The sequence below is a fragment of the Chanodichthys erythropterus genome, chromosome 10, assembly GCF_024489055.1.
Source record: "Chanodichthys erythropterus isolate Z2021 chromosome 10, ASM2448905v1, whole genome shotgun sequence".
Taxonomy (NCBI): Eukaryota; Metazoa; Chordata; class Actinopteri; order Cypriniformes; family Xenocyprididae; genus Chanodichthys; species Chanodichthys erythropterus.
In genome coordinates, this window is record NC_090230.1 from 40,625,517 (window position 1) to 40,642,212 (window position 16,696).

General features: G+C 37.7%; 1 protein-coding gene across 8 annotated transcripts in view; it reads left to right on the top strand.

Moving 5' to 3' along the window:
* dclk1a (doublecortin-like kinase 1a) overlaps window positions 1-16,696 on the top strand; it is an 81,352-nt gene that overhangs the window by 58,947 nt on the left and 5,709 nt on the right. For 5 of the 8 annotated variants that reach the window (XM_067399201.1, XM_067399199.1, XM_067399203.1 and 2 more), the window contains 5 exons: window positions 4,489-4,583; window positions 10,732-10,816; window positions 13,184-13,359; window positions 13,465-13,584; window positions 15,475-15,621. In XM_067399201.1, the coding sequence (XP_067255302.1) occupies window positions 4,489-4,583; window positions 10,732-10,816; window positions 13,184-13,359; window positions 13,465-13,584; window positions 15,475-15,621 (623 nt within the window). Of the gene's footprint in view, window positions 1-3,253; window positions 3,311-4,488; window positions 4,584-10,731; window positions 10,838-13,183; window positions 13,360-13,464; window positions 13,585-15,474; window positions 15,622-16,696 lie in introns of those variants that run through there. The other 3 variants (XM_067399206.1, XM_067399207.1, XM_067399205.1) reach the window with 2 other exon arrangements.

The window sequence follows — 16,696 nt, forward strand, 5'->3', positions numbered from 1 at the left end:
TTCTGAATGAGTTTGATAGTGCTCCGTGGCTAAAGCTAACGTTACACACTTTATAAAGAATGAAGTTGTGTTTATGAATTATACAGACTTCAAGTGTTTAATAATGAAAATAACGACAGTCTTGTCTCCGTGAATACAGTAAGAAACGATGGTAACTTTAACCACATTTAACAGTACATTAGTAACATGCTAACGAAACATTCAGAAAGACAATTTACAAATATCACAAAAAATATCATGTTATCATGGATCATGTCAGTTATTATTGCTCCATCTGCCATTTTTTGCTGTTGTTCTTGATTGCTTACCTAGTCTGATGATTCAGCTGTGCACATCCAGACGTCCTGCCCTTGTCTAATGCTTGAACATGAGCTGGCATATGCAAATATTGGGGGCGTACATATTAATGATCCCGACTGTTACGTGACAGTCGGTGTTATGTTGAGATTCGCCTGTTCTTCGGAGGTCTTTTAAACAAATGAGATTTATATAAGAAGGAGGAAACAATGGAGTTTGAGACTCACTGTATGTCATTTCCGTGTACTGAACTCTTGTTATTTAACTATGCCAAGATAAATTAAATTTGATTCTAGGGCACCTTTAAATGATCCATCAGAAAACAGATAAGAAGCCCAGTTCCAACAAATTTCAAAATAATGTTAGGTAGTTATCTTTTTTGGATATTGTAATGTTGTTATTATACTAATCATGCCAATTATTGGAGTCTACAATGGGAATGCTATTTCAAAAGAAAAGTCTAAACAGATGCATAATATTGACTATGAAACGTATGAAAAGTCATGTTTGTTTGCATGTTAGTGGAATACATTTTTTTCGTAGCCCTTATTGCATAGAGACTGATATTACTTGTATCCTGGTCAACTCTGTCTATCTTCTCTCTGAAAGCCTGTTGTGCATATCACATAGATGCACCATAAATAGAAATTTCATTAAAAATGATATCCACTGTGAGACAGATGCGCTTTCGTGAATGTACTCAGAGCAGAGCGCCCCAGAAGACAGACAGAACAACTATCTGGATGCTTCATATACTTCAATAATGCAGTAGTGTGTTTATATATAGTGTATTACATAATTTGTGTATAAACATATAATATGTTCATTCTTATGCCATGTAAATTATATTTCCATTATCATTTCTCTCTCTCTCTCTCTCTCTCTCTCTTTTTTTTGGAACATCTCATATTTGCTATTGATTTATAAAGCCACTTTTTTCTGTAATGTCTATTCAGTGATTTACTCATCTGCATCAGTAATGTCTTTTGAACTGTCCTTCAGGCTTTTCTATGCTCATGTTTGTGTGATGAATTTAATAAAAAAATGTAATCAATTAAAATCCCTGCAAACATAATCATCTCTTCTGTGACTGATCATAAGTCATTCATATTCAGAGGTTATTTCTGTTCATCTGTAGTGGGAGTGTTAGATCAGGACAGGGGTATGTCAGGGGAGGATGCTGTGCCTCTTTTACAGTCCCTTTTGAATCATATTCTCATTTTGAATTATGGACAAAGGGTCAGATGCAAACAGCGGACCAAACTGCACCTGGTGTGAAAAAGAGAGAAGTAAACAGCAGAGAGAGAGAGAGATAGAGGAGGAGAGATGAGAGAGGTCACATCACTGGATCCATCCTCCCACAGCTGAGCATGTTACACAAGAGCAAACTCAGAGTCATTTTTCTCTTTTCACTATCTAAATTTATGTTTGTATTATAAACCATGCTGAACTCATATCCCATACAGTACATAAAATATGGCCATTCTCCCAGTAGTCTCCTGCAATGCTGTAACATCCTCTATAGATGCAGTCATTTAGGCTTGTGTATTTATAGGGGAGTGCTGGAAGGGGGAATAGATTCAACCTCAGCAGGTTGGGTTATGAACGGGATATTTGAAAATGGATATACATTTGAGCTGTCAAACTTTACGCTCATAACGAAAACATTATTCAGGTTGTGATAATATGAGGAATATTTTTCAGAATCAGTTATTCTTGAACTGATACTTGGTGCCCAACCCAATCCAGTTTTGAATATAACTTGCTTTAGACGTACTTTGATCTCCCAAAAAAGGGTTTAAGGATATTTGGATACCCTCGTCTCAGGGGGTAGGACAGCTTGTTGCCATTTCTGACTGGGAACTTTGAGAACGTGTTGGAGAACTAACCCCAAAATAAAACAGTGATGAGTGTGTCTGTGAAGCATCACTTGCATCAAATTAATGAAGCACCACAGATTGTGCTAATGACTGTACTTCTTCCCCCCAGTCTGACACACACACACACAAATTTTACATATTAGTGAAGACATAGATGAAGTGGTTTTTATATTGAGATGAAAATTTGGCCTTTATACAAGCCTCATATTCAAAGCAAAATATGATTTGGATGATTAGAGCCTTTTAAATACCTTTTCAAATCACAAATTTCACTATATTTATGAGGAAAAATTCCAAGATTTTAACCTCACAAGTATAGCAAAATCTGTAAACACACTCACCGCGTGCATTTCAAAGAGAATTTGGTGAACTCAAAAACTCTTCAGTTCAATGGGTTTGTTTTTGGCAGGAAGCTATTTAGAATTAATCACTTTCAATAATAGTAGACTGAATGCTGAAAGTATTGAAATCTAACAAGCTATAACTGATCTTTATCTGTTTCCTGTAAACACCACATTGATCACACAGGGTCATGCTGACAAATTGCTTTCATAAAGAAGCACTTTTTAAAAGCTTTTTAAAACATCTTATTCAGCTACTTGGTGTTATTCAGACACCGAATAAATGAATCAATAAGTAAATAATTATATAAATGCCTGAAAACAAATAATACATAACTGAGTTAATGAATAAATACCTGAGATCAAATAATAACCAACTAAATAACGCCTCATTTTAAGTAGGTTAATTGAAGAGAATTGGTCATTTGACATTATTTTTGAATACACATAAGGTGCGAGACCTTAGAAATTACTATTCCATGTTAAAATACGGTAGTGTTTATGTTTGTATCTGGCCGTGGTTCGAGTGCCATTAAAGGTCTGTCGGTGAGAATATTCGGCGCGTTTCCACCATTACCTCAGCCCGCGCGCCTCCCACTTACCGTACTGCACTGGCTCAGGCGCGCGTCACAGCTACGCAAGCAGACTGCGAGCCAATGAGCGAGCAGCGGCTCACGCTCTGTACTCCGCTCTGCTCTCCGCCGCTCCATTCATTGGAATCCGCGCTCGGCGAGTGCTGCTGCTTTCTGCCCCCTGGAATAGCACTGTGTCTCAAGATGCTGCAATACGAAGGTAGGAGAGGCGGATTCAGTGCTCTTTTGCGGAGACAACGGAAGCTGGCTTTTAATGAACAGAGTTTGGTAGTGATGTTTATTCAGCTGGGTTTGATGCCAGAAGGATTTTTCTTTGATGTGGATTCATTTATATGTGAATCAGTATGGTATTGATTTCTAATTTAGTTAGTCTTTATAGAGGAGACCAAGTAGTGTTGAAACATTTTGTTTAAATGTCTTTAACTGAGTTGTTTTTCTCTCAGACTTGATATGATATTCCCATATTTGTCTGCTACAAAATAAAATAGTTTAGAAATGTACAATTTATCACTAGACTGTAAATTAATGAGAATTTAGAATGTTTATGTCATCCCTCGTGTCATTTTAAGCATTTTACTACATGTAGACATATATAGGCTATATGTTTCCAGTGTTTTATATTATATATATGGTGTTTTTTAATTTTTGACAGTAGCATCTGACATAATTAGTTTGGCCTAGTTTATAATTAATATTTTAGAATGTATATGTATTTAAAAATTCATTGCATGAAAACACATTGATTTATTTTTATAACTTCACTACAAACTTTGACCTTTTCCATTCATTCATACGCTCATAGCTGCTGCTTTTATAAGAAGTGAATAAGAAAGAATATGTTGCTGTTACAAATCTAATGTTTATTTTTGCTATACTATTTCAATTCTGATGGTCTGTATAAATTGCTGTTTTGACAATGGGTGTTTTTTTATGTCCTGGTGACATTGTAACATATGAGAGAGTGTTTAACTGGCATGAGATGCTTCCTAATCTGTATCAGCAAATATAGGCTGTAGCCTGTAAATATGAATCAGCTTGGTGTTGACTGAGTGTTCGGTCTTCTCAGTCATACCATGACTGATGGGCCTTGGAAGATGTGAGTGTGTAGAAACGGAGGGATTTGTGCCACTGGGTGTGTGGCACTCTATCCAAAGAGGATTTGTTTAGGGATGCGAATGTGGGAAGCAGTAGCAGCTGTGTGGGCGATTTCTTCTCTTCTTACTCACAGACAGGCTTTTGAAAATCTCACTCCTTGAATATAAGAGCACTGGCATTCTCCTGGGGGCTCTTGGAATATTTGCTGAGCTTCATTCACTAACTTTGTGCACTTTTTTTTTTTTTAATGAACTCAAGCATTTTTCCTATTTCCCTTTGTAGTGAATGGGACCCCAGCTAGTCAGCTGTCCACACCCCATTCTGCAAAGTCGCCCAGTCCGTCCCCCACCAGCCCAGGGAGCTTGAAGAAACGCAGGGTAAGACAACATTCTCTTTTCAATCACCCTAATACACACTCACAGGCCAAGTTTTTACATTAGCTCATATAAACATAAACCTCTGCTGTCCATCTGGTGCATTTGATATCTCTCATCTAACCTCAATTCTATTGTGTTAAATTGTGTCCTTTATACAGTGTTTATCCAGTATATGGTGTGATTTGAGTGTTCAGACCCATCTCCACTTAGATAGAACACCCTATTGCCCTCCGCCACCATCTCGGGCTCTATATAACGCGCTCCTTCTATGTTCTCAGGAAATGGACAAGGCCATCATTGACAGCACAGCTTAACTTCCCCACTTCTTCAAAGTGGCGCTATGATCCACAGTCATTCCTTAGTCTGGGCCAACACTTTTGGAGATTTGATGTGCTCTTTCTGTCTCTAGTGGACTTTGAGCTTGACTCTGCTTGTAGTAGAGCAGCAATCATCAAGTAACATTGAGACCAGGATCCAAAATTAACTTTTGCCATTATCTGCCAATGGCGAGACAACAAGTACTATAAATATTTCTTACCCACGAGGCTGTATTTTTCATGATTTGTATTTTTAAAAAAATATTTTATTTTGGTTTTTAGCATTTTTTCCTCACGGATTGACAGGTAGAGCAAGTTGTGTCACTTGCAGCATCATATTCGTGATTTTATTTGTAATAATTTATTTTCTTTTTTTTACTTAATGTGAGAAATATGCTGACAAGTGTCACCACATGGAGTTCTGAAGAAAAATACTGAAGTACAAGTGAGTTAAAGACATGCACGTTTTTAATTGATTGAATCAGTCACATCATTGAGAATATGACTATAATTCTTAGGATTTGTTTCAAATCATGTAATATACTGCGGTTTCTAATATTATTACCTGCCCACTGGCGAATAATGTTTTATTTACTCACCAAAACCACTTTTTGTTCACATTTGGTGCTTGGCGAGTGCTAATTTTGGATCCTGATTGAGACTGTTTAGCGGAGAAAGAGAAATTGCATGCATACATGCTGTTGAAGGAACATGCAACTCACCAGAAAGTGTTTATTTATTATTTTTTTCCCACCAAGAAACGCATTGCCATTTGGTTTCAGAGGCTAGTTTGTTTGCGAGTGGGAGGAGTTTGTGCACGTGACCAGATCAAAGTGTCTCTAATCCTGCAATTTATAGACTAATGTAAAGAGGTTTAATGCAGTAGCAACTTCTCCTTCCCAGTCCAGAGTTTCTCTCTTAGATTATAATATGAGCCTTAAATCCTAGTGATTACTTTGACTGTCTTGCTGTCTCTCTCTTAAGAGTCTTCCTTTCTCTTCTTAGCTCTCCATGACTAAAATGCACTACTACAGCATCCAAATGTTCAGATCCAGCTGCAGGCAGTTAAAGTTCTGTTTTACAGCCAGTGAAATCACGTGCTGATATTGATCCAGTATGGATTAATCAAAAACTCTTAGCCACTATCAAACTGGTGCTTTCCTCTGACCTTAAATAGGTTCTGATGGTAAAGGCTCATAGAGAAGCGACTGGTTTACTTTAAATGTGCAACATGTTCTCATTTCTTTCCTTTAGATAGTGCTTTCTCTTAAAAGTGGACCCCACTAAAAAGTGGATAGTTCACCCCAAAATGAAACTTTTGCCATCATTTATGTTCCAAACACTGTCAGAAAAAAAGGTACGGTGCTTGTCACTGGGGCAGTACCTTAAGGTACAAAGGTACTAATATGTACTTTTAAAGTATTAATATGTACCTTTAAGGTACTAATGTGCACCATTTAGGGGTAAGAAGGTACAAAGATGTACCTTTTCACTTTTGTACCTTAGGGTACTGCCCCAGTGACAAGCACTGTACCTTTTTTTCTGACAGTGAACCTGTATACATTTCTTTGTTCTGCTGAACACAAAGGAAGACATTTGGTATAATGTTTGTAACCAAGCAAATCTCGCCCCCCATTGACTACCATAGTAGGAAAAAAAATACTATGGTACTCAATCCGGGGTGAGATCTGCTTGGTTACAAACTATCCCTTTAAGGTTAACCCATAAAAAAAAACTATATTATTATATTTTTATTTTATTCATGTACACGCATATAGGAAGATACCAGTCATATTCAGAACCATAATAAAAGCAAGTAGTATAATAAACGTTATTTTACATGGTTTGCCATATTGGTTCCACCATGTTGAGATCACATAATCACATGATTTTTTCTTTGTGACCCTATCGAATAATTTCGCTCAGAGAATAAATTAATTGTTTACTATAAAAAGGGTGTTTCTACAGTAGCACTGTAGCTGAAAACTGAAAATGACATTGAATCCTCATTAATATAAACAAAAAATTTTTGACTGCACCTTTAAGAGAAAGTACAACTTTTTATATATTCGAATTTGTTCCAGATTTGAATAGAATTGGCTAAACTTCCTCTTGTGGAAGAGTCTTGACTTTTAATGGTTCTAAAAGCGATTGAGTCGACGTGCCGGCAGAGAGACAGAGACGTGCTCGGCGCTTTGTGTTCGCCCTCCACCCACTAGGAAAGACTCTCAGATTCTCCTCATACTTTTCAGTCATCTCGCACCGCAGTCTGAGCTCTTGAAGTTGGATGATCTCTCTGCGGTTTGATTCTGTCAGATGGCTTAGCTCATTGCTGTTGCAGAATGAGAATTTGGGACAGTCAGATCTGCCCAAAGCAGAGACGCATCTCAGCGTCTTTACAACCATCTCCTGCATAAGTGGGTCAGGCTTTGAACCCCACCCCTCCTCCCTCCAGTGGAGTTCTGTGAATGAAGGAGGGAGAAAAAACATTTACATAAATATGATACAAATGCAAAAGAACTGAATGTTCCCTCCAAATGGCTCGGAAGAAGCAGGCACTTCTTTATCTGGCTTATGAATTTATATGAGTCTCCGAATGTTGTTATTGCTGCTTTGTGGTTTGGTTAGTCAATTAGCTCGCAGTGTACGCAAATACACTGCTAATGTGTGTGATTACAGCAGTTCTCCGCTAGCAATACATTCTCCTGAAAATCCAAAATTACCCATTATAATCCATGTCTGATTGCTTATGCTACAGTTTTAAATGACCTTACTGCTTCCACTTGAATGATTTAAACACTGATCATTACTACTGATTTATTATTAATTAGCTTTACCGCTCAAGCCTGGGCTGTGAATTGGATTCTATGCATGACCCACTTTCAGAAATGAGGCACACAAGAGTGGAGGCTCTATACTGGGAATATATACGTGTGTGTGTGGCCTCTGTATCCTTAGGCATATCCCCTTTTTTTCCATGAACCCTCCATTTCTCTAGGGAAGAATATGGAACAATTGATGCAATGGCGACAAATACATTTTTAATCCATGTCAAAACACATCTAAAACAGGAATGAAACTTGATTCGTAGCGTGCTAATCCATCTCAGTCAGGGTAAACAAGGTGGGATCGAGATAAATGAGGTTACAATTTCATTTGTATCAAAGCTGAGATTAAATGGAGATTTTGTTTGTCAGTTTTGTATGGTTGGTTAAGTAGGGAGGCTGTGTTTTGTGTGTTGCGTAACATGAAAAGTGAGGCCATTAAGCTCAGCATCATTCTTAAAATCACACCTGTCTCTCTGTATCAAAGTTGAGTGCTATTCAGGATTGAATTGAGAATGCACCTGTTTTCAGATTTGAGGTAGCAAACGGGAAGCAGGATTCCTTCTTTTTCTTATTTCGTTCTTGTGATGGACAAAGATTCCTGTTCTTCGTTCCACATCCTGTGGGTGTGGTCAGATTTTCATAAAAACACATTCTCTATGTAATGATGTTCCTCAAACTGTCTGTTGGGTTGCATGCTCCTCACATTTTCCTTTGGTGTTTTTTCACCTGTATTTTTTCATTTTTCGATGTTTAAATGACATTGTGTGCATGTGTTTTCATTCATTCCATAAACATTGATTTACAAATTAATAGTCTCAAGTCAAGTGTTTTCATTTTCGAGTGAGCTATTCCTTTAACTGGTCACTTTTTATTCATTTCAGAATATAGACATCTTGTATTCTGTCTGATACCATGTAAATATTACATCTTTTTCTCTGTCTGTGCAGTAGTTTTCAGTCCTCTTGTGTTCCATTGGTTCTCATTTTTTTGTTGTTTGTTGTACCTTATTGTTTCTGCGCAGTTATTGTCCTGTATATCTTTGCTTTATTGTCAATCATGCAGTTATCTCTGTTTTTCTATTAGTTTTGTATCATAATTCTTAGAGGTTTTCATGTGTAGGAAAAGAATATCATGTCATTTTCTGGTCATTGTTTTTAATGTGTTGTCTAGAATTATGTTTATTTTCCATAAAGCATGTCATGAAACCATTCCATCACGCACGTATGATTGAAGATGCTAAATACATTAAACAGTAAGTCTCTTTATCTAATATTAGTTCAACTGGGTGTTCTTTACAAAATCTTTTCGACTATTTGGGTCTGTTTGGTTCAGAGTTACTTTAATCACATTTAATTTATCCCAAATTTTGTATTTTGCACTGCACAATCATTAGCGTTAATGATGGTCCTGCATTTCAAGAACAAATGAATGTGGTCGGTCGTAGAGTTAGTAAGATTACAGGTGTAATTACCAAATGCCCTGAAGTGACTCTTATGGAGTTGCAGCTAAGAAGCATGTCTACATCTCTTCCCCAAAACCTCAGAGATTCCAGAGCGAGGGAATGAGTAGCAGCGATTCTGATGAAAACAGCAGGATCCTGTCCGGCCATTGCATTAAATTTCCCCATTGCATCACAATCTCCACAAAACAAAATAATCCCAGGCATTAAATCAGTCATTCGAGCCATTATGTAATTAGTCTGCAACAAAAATGACAAGAGTGACCTTAAAATGTAATAATGCGTCATTGTTATTGATGCTGAGCCTGTTAATTGTTTCACTTATAAAGAATGGATTGATAGTGTTACTGCGACACTAAATTGGGGATCATTGAGGTAAATTTGTGCTATGAGCACCATAATTGCCCAGATGCTGAATAACAGACTATTGTGGAACTGAGTAGGCCTACTTACATTTGCATGTGCACATGGATATAACATAACGTAATATTGATAAGTGGATTCTAAAATTAAATGAGAGGCAAATCAAAAAGAATAAAGGACTGAATACGTTTTGTTTGTTTTCGCTCCCGAGAAAGAGCACAGAAAATCTGTGAAAATCTGTTTGGAGTGATCTGACCTAGCCAGGAAACAGGAAGATGCCTTATATGGGCTCGTCTCAGGCTGCTTCCTGTCTCGCAGAGGGAAAATATTATTAGTACACTCCAACAGTTTCCATGGTAACAAGAGTTTTGATAGAGCCAGGACAAACTGTGATCTGAATGAAATAGAAAAAGGATGCGGATACACGCGCGCGCGCGCGCACACTCATACTCTCTCGAGTCAAAACTGTTTCTGATGACACTTAAACAACAGCCCTGCCTTGCCCGTCTCATATGCATCCACTCAAACTGACATTATCAAACAGTGTGTGTAGGAGTGCTGACCCTCCCTGACCCATCCACTGTTTCGTCTCGGCTTATCTGCGCTTCGTTCTCGCCATTAGCAGCTCCTTACACCGCCGCCGTCCCTCAGAGGTGCGACCGGGGCAGCACTCGCGCTCCGCTACCGTCCAATCAAATCCATTTGAGTTCTCCCAGTAGTCGGGAAAGCGTGGTGCTCCCGGAGACATCATTCCAATTACACTCCGCGTGGACTTGAAAGGGTCCCTGCACCCTGACTGGCGGCAACCGGGAGCGAAAACCAATTTACAGCACAGCCAGCAACTCCGCTCACACTTGGTGCTGCCATGGAAACCAGCAAAGAAACAGTGATGCGCTAACTGGCTTTGTCCTAACACGGTACTGCTGTGTTTAAAAGTGAGAATGAGGATTGTGTCCCGAGGGTGCCGACCGTCTCTTGACGGGAATAGCACACGCGGCAGATTGAGGATATCCAGCACAGGTAGAAAGTGAGCGAAATACCCAGGGAGCCGTTTCTCAGATTCAGTATTTTTGAAGTTAGGTGTTTGTCGGTGGTTTTTGGAGTTATTTCTCACACACACACTGAACATGTACTGCAATGTAGTTGGTTTCTGGTTTAATAGCATCTTGTCTTTCTCACAGGGATCCCAGCACAGCGGTTCCTCTGCGTCTCTGGCCTCTACCAAAGTCTGCAGTATGGATGAGGAGGAAGGCTCTGTGAGCGATGGTAAGAGATCGCACGAAGCTGGTTTGGACAGTATTATTTTAGTATTATTCATATACTATTATAGTATTTTTTAATATTTTGAATGAGATTTTTATATTTTGTTGTATAAATTTGAGTACTTTTGACATGTGCGTTTGTCATTTTTATTATTTAGTTTTTTTTTTATTGTTTCTATTTTGCTTTAAATTATTTTTATTTCAGTTTTTGTAATATTAGTACTTGAAAAATGTAAACAGAAATTTAAATTTTGCCTTGTGTACTAAAGTTGTTTTATTCTTTAGCTTTAGCACAAAAACTATTTTTATAGTTTCAGTTTTAGTTAACAATAGCATCACTAGGTTTAGACTGTTAAAGGGTTAGTTCACCCAAAAATGATCCCACGATTTACTCACCCTCAATGCATCCTAGATGACTATCTTCTTTCAGACGAACACAATCGAAGTTATATTATAACATATCTTGGCTCTTCCAAGCTTTATAATGGTAGTGAATGGAGCTTGAGATTTTGAAGCCCAAAAAAGTGCATCCATCATAAAAGTAATCCACATGGATCCAGGGGGTTAAAGGGTTAGTTCACCCAAAAATGAAAATTCTGTCATTTATTACTTACCCTCATGTCTTTCCACACCCATAAGACCTTCGTTAATCTTCGGAACACAAATTAAGATATTTTTGCTGAAATCCGATAGCTCCGTGAGGCCATCATAGGGAGCAATGACATTTCCTCTCTCAAGATCCATAAATGTACTAAAAACATATTTAAATCAGTTTGTGTGAGTTCAGTGGTTCAATATTAATATTATAAAGCGATGGGAATATTTTTGGCGCGCCAAAAAAACTAAATAACGACTTATTTAATGATGGATGATTTCAAAACACTGCTTCAGGAAGATTCGGAGCACAGATGAATCAGTGTGTCGAATCAGCTGTTCGGAGCGCCAGAGTCACGTGATTTCCGCCGTTGGCATTTTGACACGCGATCTGAATCATGATTCGACACACTGATTCATTTATGCTCCGATGCTTCCTGAAGCAGTGTTTTGAAATCGGCCATCACTAAATAAGTTTTTTTGGCGCACCAAAAATTCGCGTCACTTTATAATATTAATATTGAACCACTGTACTCACATGAACTGATTTAAATATATTTTTAGTACCTTTATGGATCTTGAGAGTGGAAGTGTCATTGCTCCCTATGGAGGCCTCACAGAGTCATCAGATTTCAACTAAAATATATTAATTTGTGTTCCGAAGATTAATGAAGGTTTTATGGGTGTGGAACGGCATGAGGGTGAGTAATTAATGACAGAATTTTCATTTTTTGGTGAACTAACCCTTTAATAAATGCCTTATGAAGCAAAGCGATGAGTTTTTGTAAGAAAAATATCCATATTTAAAACTTAATAAACTATGATAACTGGCTTCCGTCAGGGGCTGAACGTGAGTCTAGTTCTGGAAGAGTGACCTCTGACCAAACGAATGACGTATTGGCGAAGAGCAGAGGATAGAGCAAAACAAAACACCGGTCACAAATTAAAGTCTAAAATGAGACTTTTTAAAGAGAAATGTCAGAGGATGAAGAGCTTGAGTTTGTTGCCCAGCCCTATTTGTTTGAACCACAAAAAGCGTCTAAGCTTACACAACTCCTACGTCATACATTGGGTCAGAGGTCACTCTTCCACCAGAACTCGACTTGCATATGGCCAGTTATTATAGTTTATATTTTTAGGTACAATATTTTTCTTATAAATACGATATGGATATTTTTCCTACAAAAACCCATCACTTCGCTTCAGAAGGCATTTATTAACCCCCTGGTGTGGAGCACCATTCACAGATGTGATAATTTTCATTTTTGTGTGAACTATTCCTTTAAGCATGGCAGTCAATCGACCATTATGCATGATCATGCAATATACATGTATTCAGACTTCCTTACAAAGAGATCAAGGCCTAAATTTGTGCTGTTCAAGAACTGTGATCTTATGCAGATATGGCAGGTTGATGAATTTATTAATGAGAAGGCCCTTTACTAATGAAAGCTTTATAGTTGCTCAGTGTCTCAAGAGTGTGTCTGCAGTGAAGGTCAACACTGAAGGCTTTGCATAGGCGTTCATTATACAATCATTTCCGCTTCAGTGTACATGGTGTAGCTGACTATAACGCTTTAATGAAAGACGCATGAGGTGTGAACCGGATGAATGTTTATCGTCTTGTTCTTTGAGCTGCATTCAAAGAGATTCTCAGACTAGGAATGTTGGTCTGGAATCAAATTCCTCAACTGCCTACAGAGATTTCAGTCATAAAAACAGATTCTGAATGAGGCCCACTCAGTCTTGCTCTAATTTTCTTCCTTACCGTCTGCAGCCGAGCCCTTGGAGGAGACGCCGATACCCACAGTCCCAAGCTCCATTTCAGATCGGTACAAAGTCGGACGAATGATCGGAGACGGGAATTTTGCGGTGGTCCATGAGTGCGTGGAGCACTCGACTGGCAGGGCGTACGCTCTGAAGATCATCAACAAAGGCAAATGCAGAGGGAAGGTGAGATATGGAAGCATTGTGATATTGTCAATAAAATGCTTATATTTCTATTTTTATGAAGATTTATGCAATACATTTTTATTCTGATTTTTTTCTCCTGCACAGGAGCATATGATCCAGAATGAGGTGGCTATCCTAAGAAGAGTGAAACATCCAAACATTGTGCTGCTGATTGAGGAAATGGACACTTACAGTGAACTCTACCTCGTCATGGAGCTTGTAAAGGTGTGTACTATAGCATTTTAATGCACCTGTTCAAACCTGAGGTGAAAACTAATGGAAATCGAAACTCCAGTTACGGAGTTGAGTCCGGATGAATTTTAGCTCTTGGTGGGTCCATGTAATGGCTGCCTTGTGCAGTTGTGCTGGCTGTGTTGAACCGAGCGTTATTTTAAGCTGCTGTTCTACTTACTCGACTCTTTGAGGGGATTTCTGCCACACGAACGGCAAACCAGGCCACCATGAACTTTCTGCTTGCTGTGTATAAACTGCTCGACCTCAAGAAAACTCTTGTGATGTAGATCATTTTGTGAATGTGGAAATACCACATTGCTTTATTTTTTGGTTGAACAAATGCTTTATTATAACAAACTTGAAACCATTTATGTTTTTTCAAATTTCAATCATTAAAAACATGTCTAATGTCTAAACATGTTTTTATCATTTTTTAAAGAATAATAGAGTCCCATGAAATGTATTTTATTCAGAAAATTAATTTTTCTTTTTTGGATTTAATACAAATATATTATCAAAAACTGTGTTAATCAAATGAATGCATAAAACTAACAATTTAATTAATGTTTTAAAATGTAATCAAATGAGAATGTAACAACTTTTATTCTTTTTATTTATTTATTTTAGAGATTTAAGTTAAAACATGGACAAAAATTATAATGTATAAATAATAAAGTACATAATATTGTACAATATAGTAATAGTAATATATTTCTGTCATAATTTCTTTAAGTTAAACCAAACCTTTATTTTGAGGGGTTGTAAGACCTTTGAGTTTCAGAGTGTATTCGACAATAGTTTTTCTCTAATAAAATGATCAAAATGTTTATTAAGCCTTCTCTCAGAGAAGTTCTGGAGATGCTCATGTGTTCACGTCCTCATAGTGTGAGACGGCAGACACCGAAAACACCACGAGCGTCACGCGTACTTGAGTATGTAGTAGACGAAACGGCGCAGCTCATTCACACACACACATGCAGAACAAGCAGATTATTTATATAGCAGTCATTTTGCGCTTTAATATTCACATACCATGTCGCAAATTGATTTATTGTACAGATCTACTTTCGATTTATTCATCCGTCCATCGATTTGCAGGTTACATCTGCGTTAATTCCATTTTCATTCCCATACTGCAAATTTTAACTTCTTTAAGGATAGATATTAGAGATAACAGTCTCTGTCTCTGACATTTTCTCCACTGTACATGTGTGGGTGGAGTAAGTTGAGAGTCTAACCAGTCAAGTGGAAAGAAGTTGCTTATGCGCAGGTGAGATTCTCCGTCTGATTTTTTTTTCTTCTAATACCGTAGATAAGCAAATGTGCTTGAAAATGCTTGAATGAGAAGATGTTAAAATGATTTAGGGGCCGTTCACACAGAATGTATTTTTGCGCTGCTTTCCCTTTGTTTTTTTATTTAAAATGCGCAAGACAGACGTCTTTGACCCCTTGCGTCTCGCGCATGCATTCTCGTACATTCTGAAAATGTGGCAATCAAGCTAAAAATGAGTCTCGAGACCTTGCCTTTTTCCCCATTCCACTGCCCTGCATCTTGTGTTTTTTAACGCAAAAAACGCAAACCAGCTGCTATTAAGCGCAATAAGAACTCAGTGCTGTACTCGCGATGACTGACACAAGCGCGCTCAAATCAAATACACACAAAAATATGTCAAAATGGCGATTAATCACGTAGACACAGTCAGTTAACCTAAACAGTTGGGAAAGAAATCGGATGTACCTGCCGTTTAAGCTGTAAATGTTAATCAAATAACAAAAATAAAATAAAATACTTGAATAGCTTTAGTAGCATTAATAAGAATCAATGCATATTTAACACAGTGAAGACGACTACTCAATTTCTTACTTTGTTCTTATTTTTAGGGAGGAGATCTTTTTGATGCCATCACCTCCGCCAACAGATACACTGAGCGGGACGCCAGTGGCATGCTGTACAACCTGGCCAATGCTATTAAGTACTTACACAGCCTTAACATCGTTCATCGAGACATCAAGCCAGAGAACCTTTTGGTAAGATATCAACATGCATCGTTCCTTCTTTCCTTCCTTTCCAAAACATACTTCTGAGAATGACATCCTGAGCAAATATCACATGTCTAGCACTCAAGCGCTGTTGTTATCACATCCTAAAGATCACCAGCCTCCACAAACGTGTGTTCCTGTGTGTACGTGTTGTGTAGAGGGAAGGAAGGGATGAAACTCATAGGTCTTGTGGGCTGGAACTATATAAGAGTGTTTGGAGAAAGAGAGATGATTGCTGTGAGCTCTTTGACTGAGTCTAGACCAGCCACCTACTGACTGACTGTATACGTGTGATATCACTTCTGCAGCGGAAGAACTGAGATGTGACTCACACATTGACAGTTCACAGACTGTACTGTTCTCCAGTGCTGTTCTCGTATGAACCTTTTACCAGAGCATCATTCATGAATCAATGGCTGATACGCAGCCACTTCCTCTACTGATTTAAGATGGAAGCGTTGTTTATTAAGGCAAGACACCACAGGTGAATAGGGTAATACTGTTAACTATTAGATATCACCATACTTCAAGTTCCCCAGTTGATTAATCAGAACATTTAAGACAATTGTTTTATATTACAAGTTTTCTGAATGTTATGAATAAATATTCAAATGAGGCATTATCTAACTAAATATGCACCCATTTGCATAAAAGTCCAGAACATAAATCTGAAAAAAGCCAAAATTCAAAATTCCTCTTTCTTTTTGTTGGCATATTAGAGTTAGATAGCTTTACAGTGTAAATTACTTTTTATCACTCCATAAATCAGAAAATACTGTGAACTGCCAGAAAAAAATATCTATATTTTATAAATCAGGCAAATTATATATACACAAACCCCTTTGTAAAAACGTCAGAATATAGATTGGAAAATGATACGTGCTTTTGAAGTGGACAAATAGATAGTGTAATAAAATGTTTTTTTCCCACTAGTCTGAAAGAAGGCAAGTTATGGAGGCAAAACAGGCCAAAATCTCAAAGTGGACCAGTGCATTAAAACCTTAAAGGGATAGTTCACCCAAAAATGAAAATTCTGTCATCATTTTCTTACCCTCATGAGTTT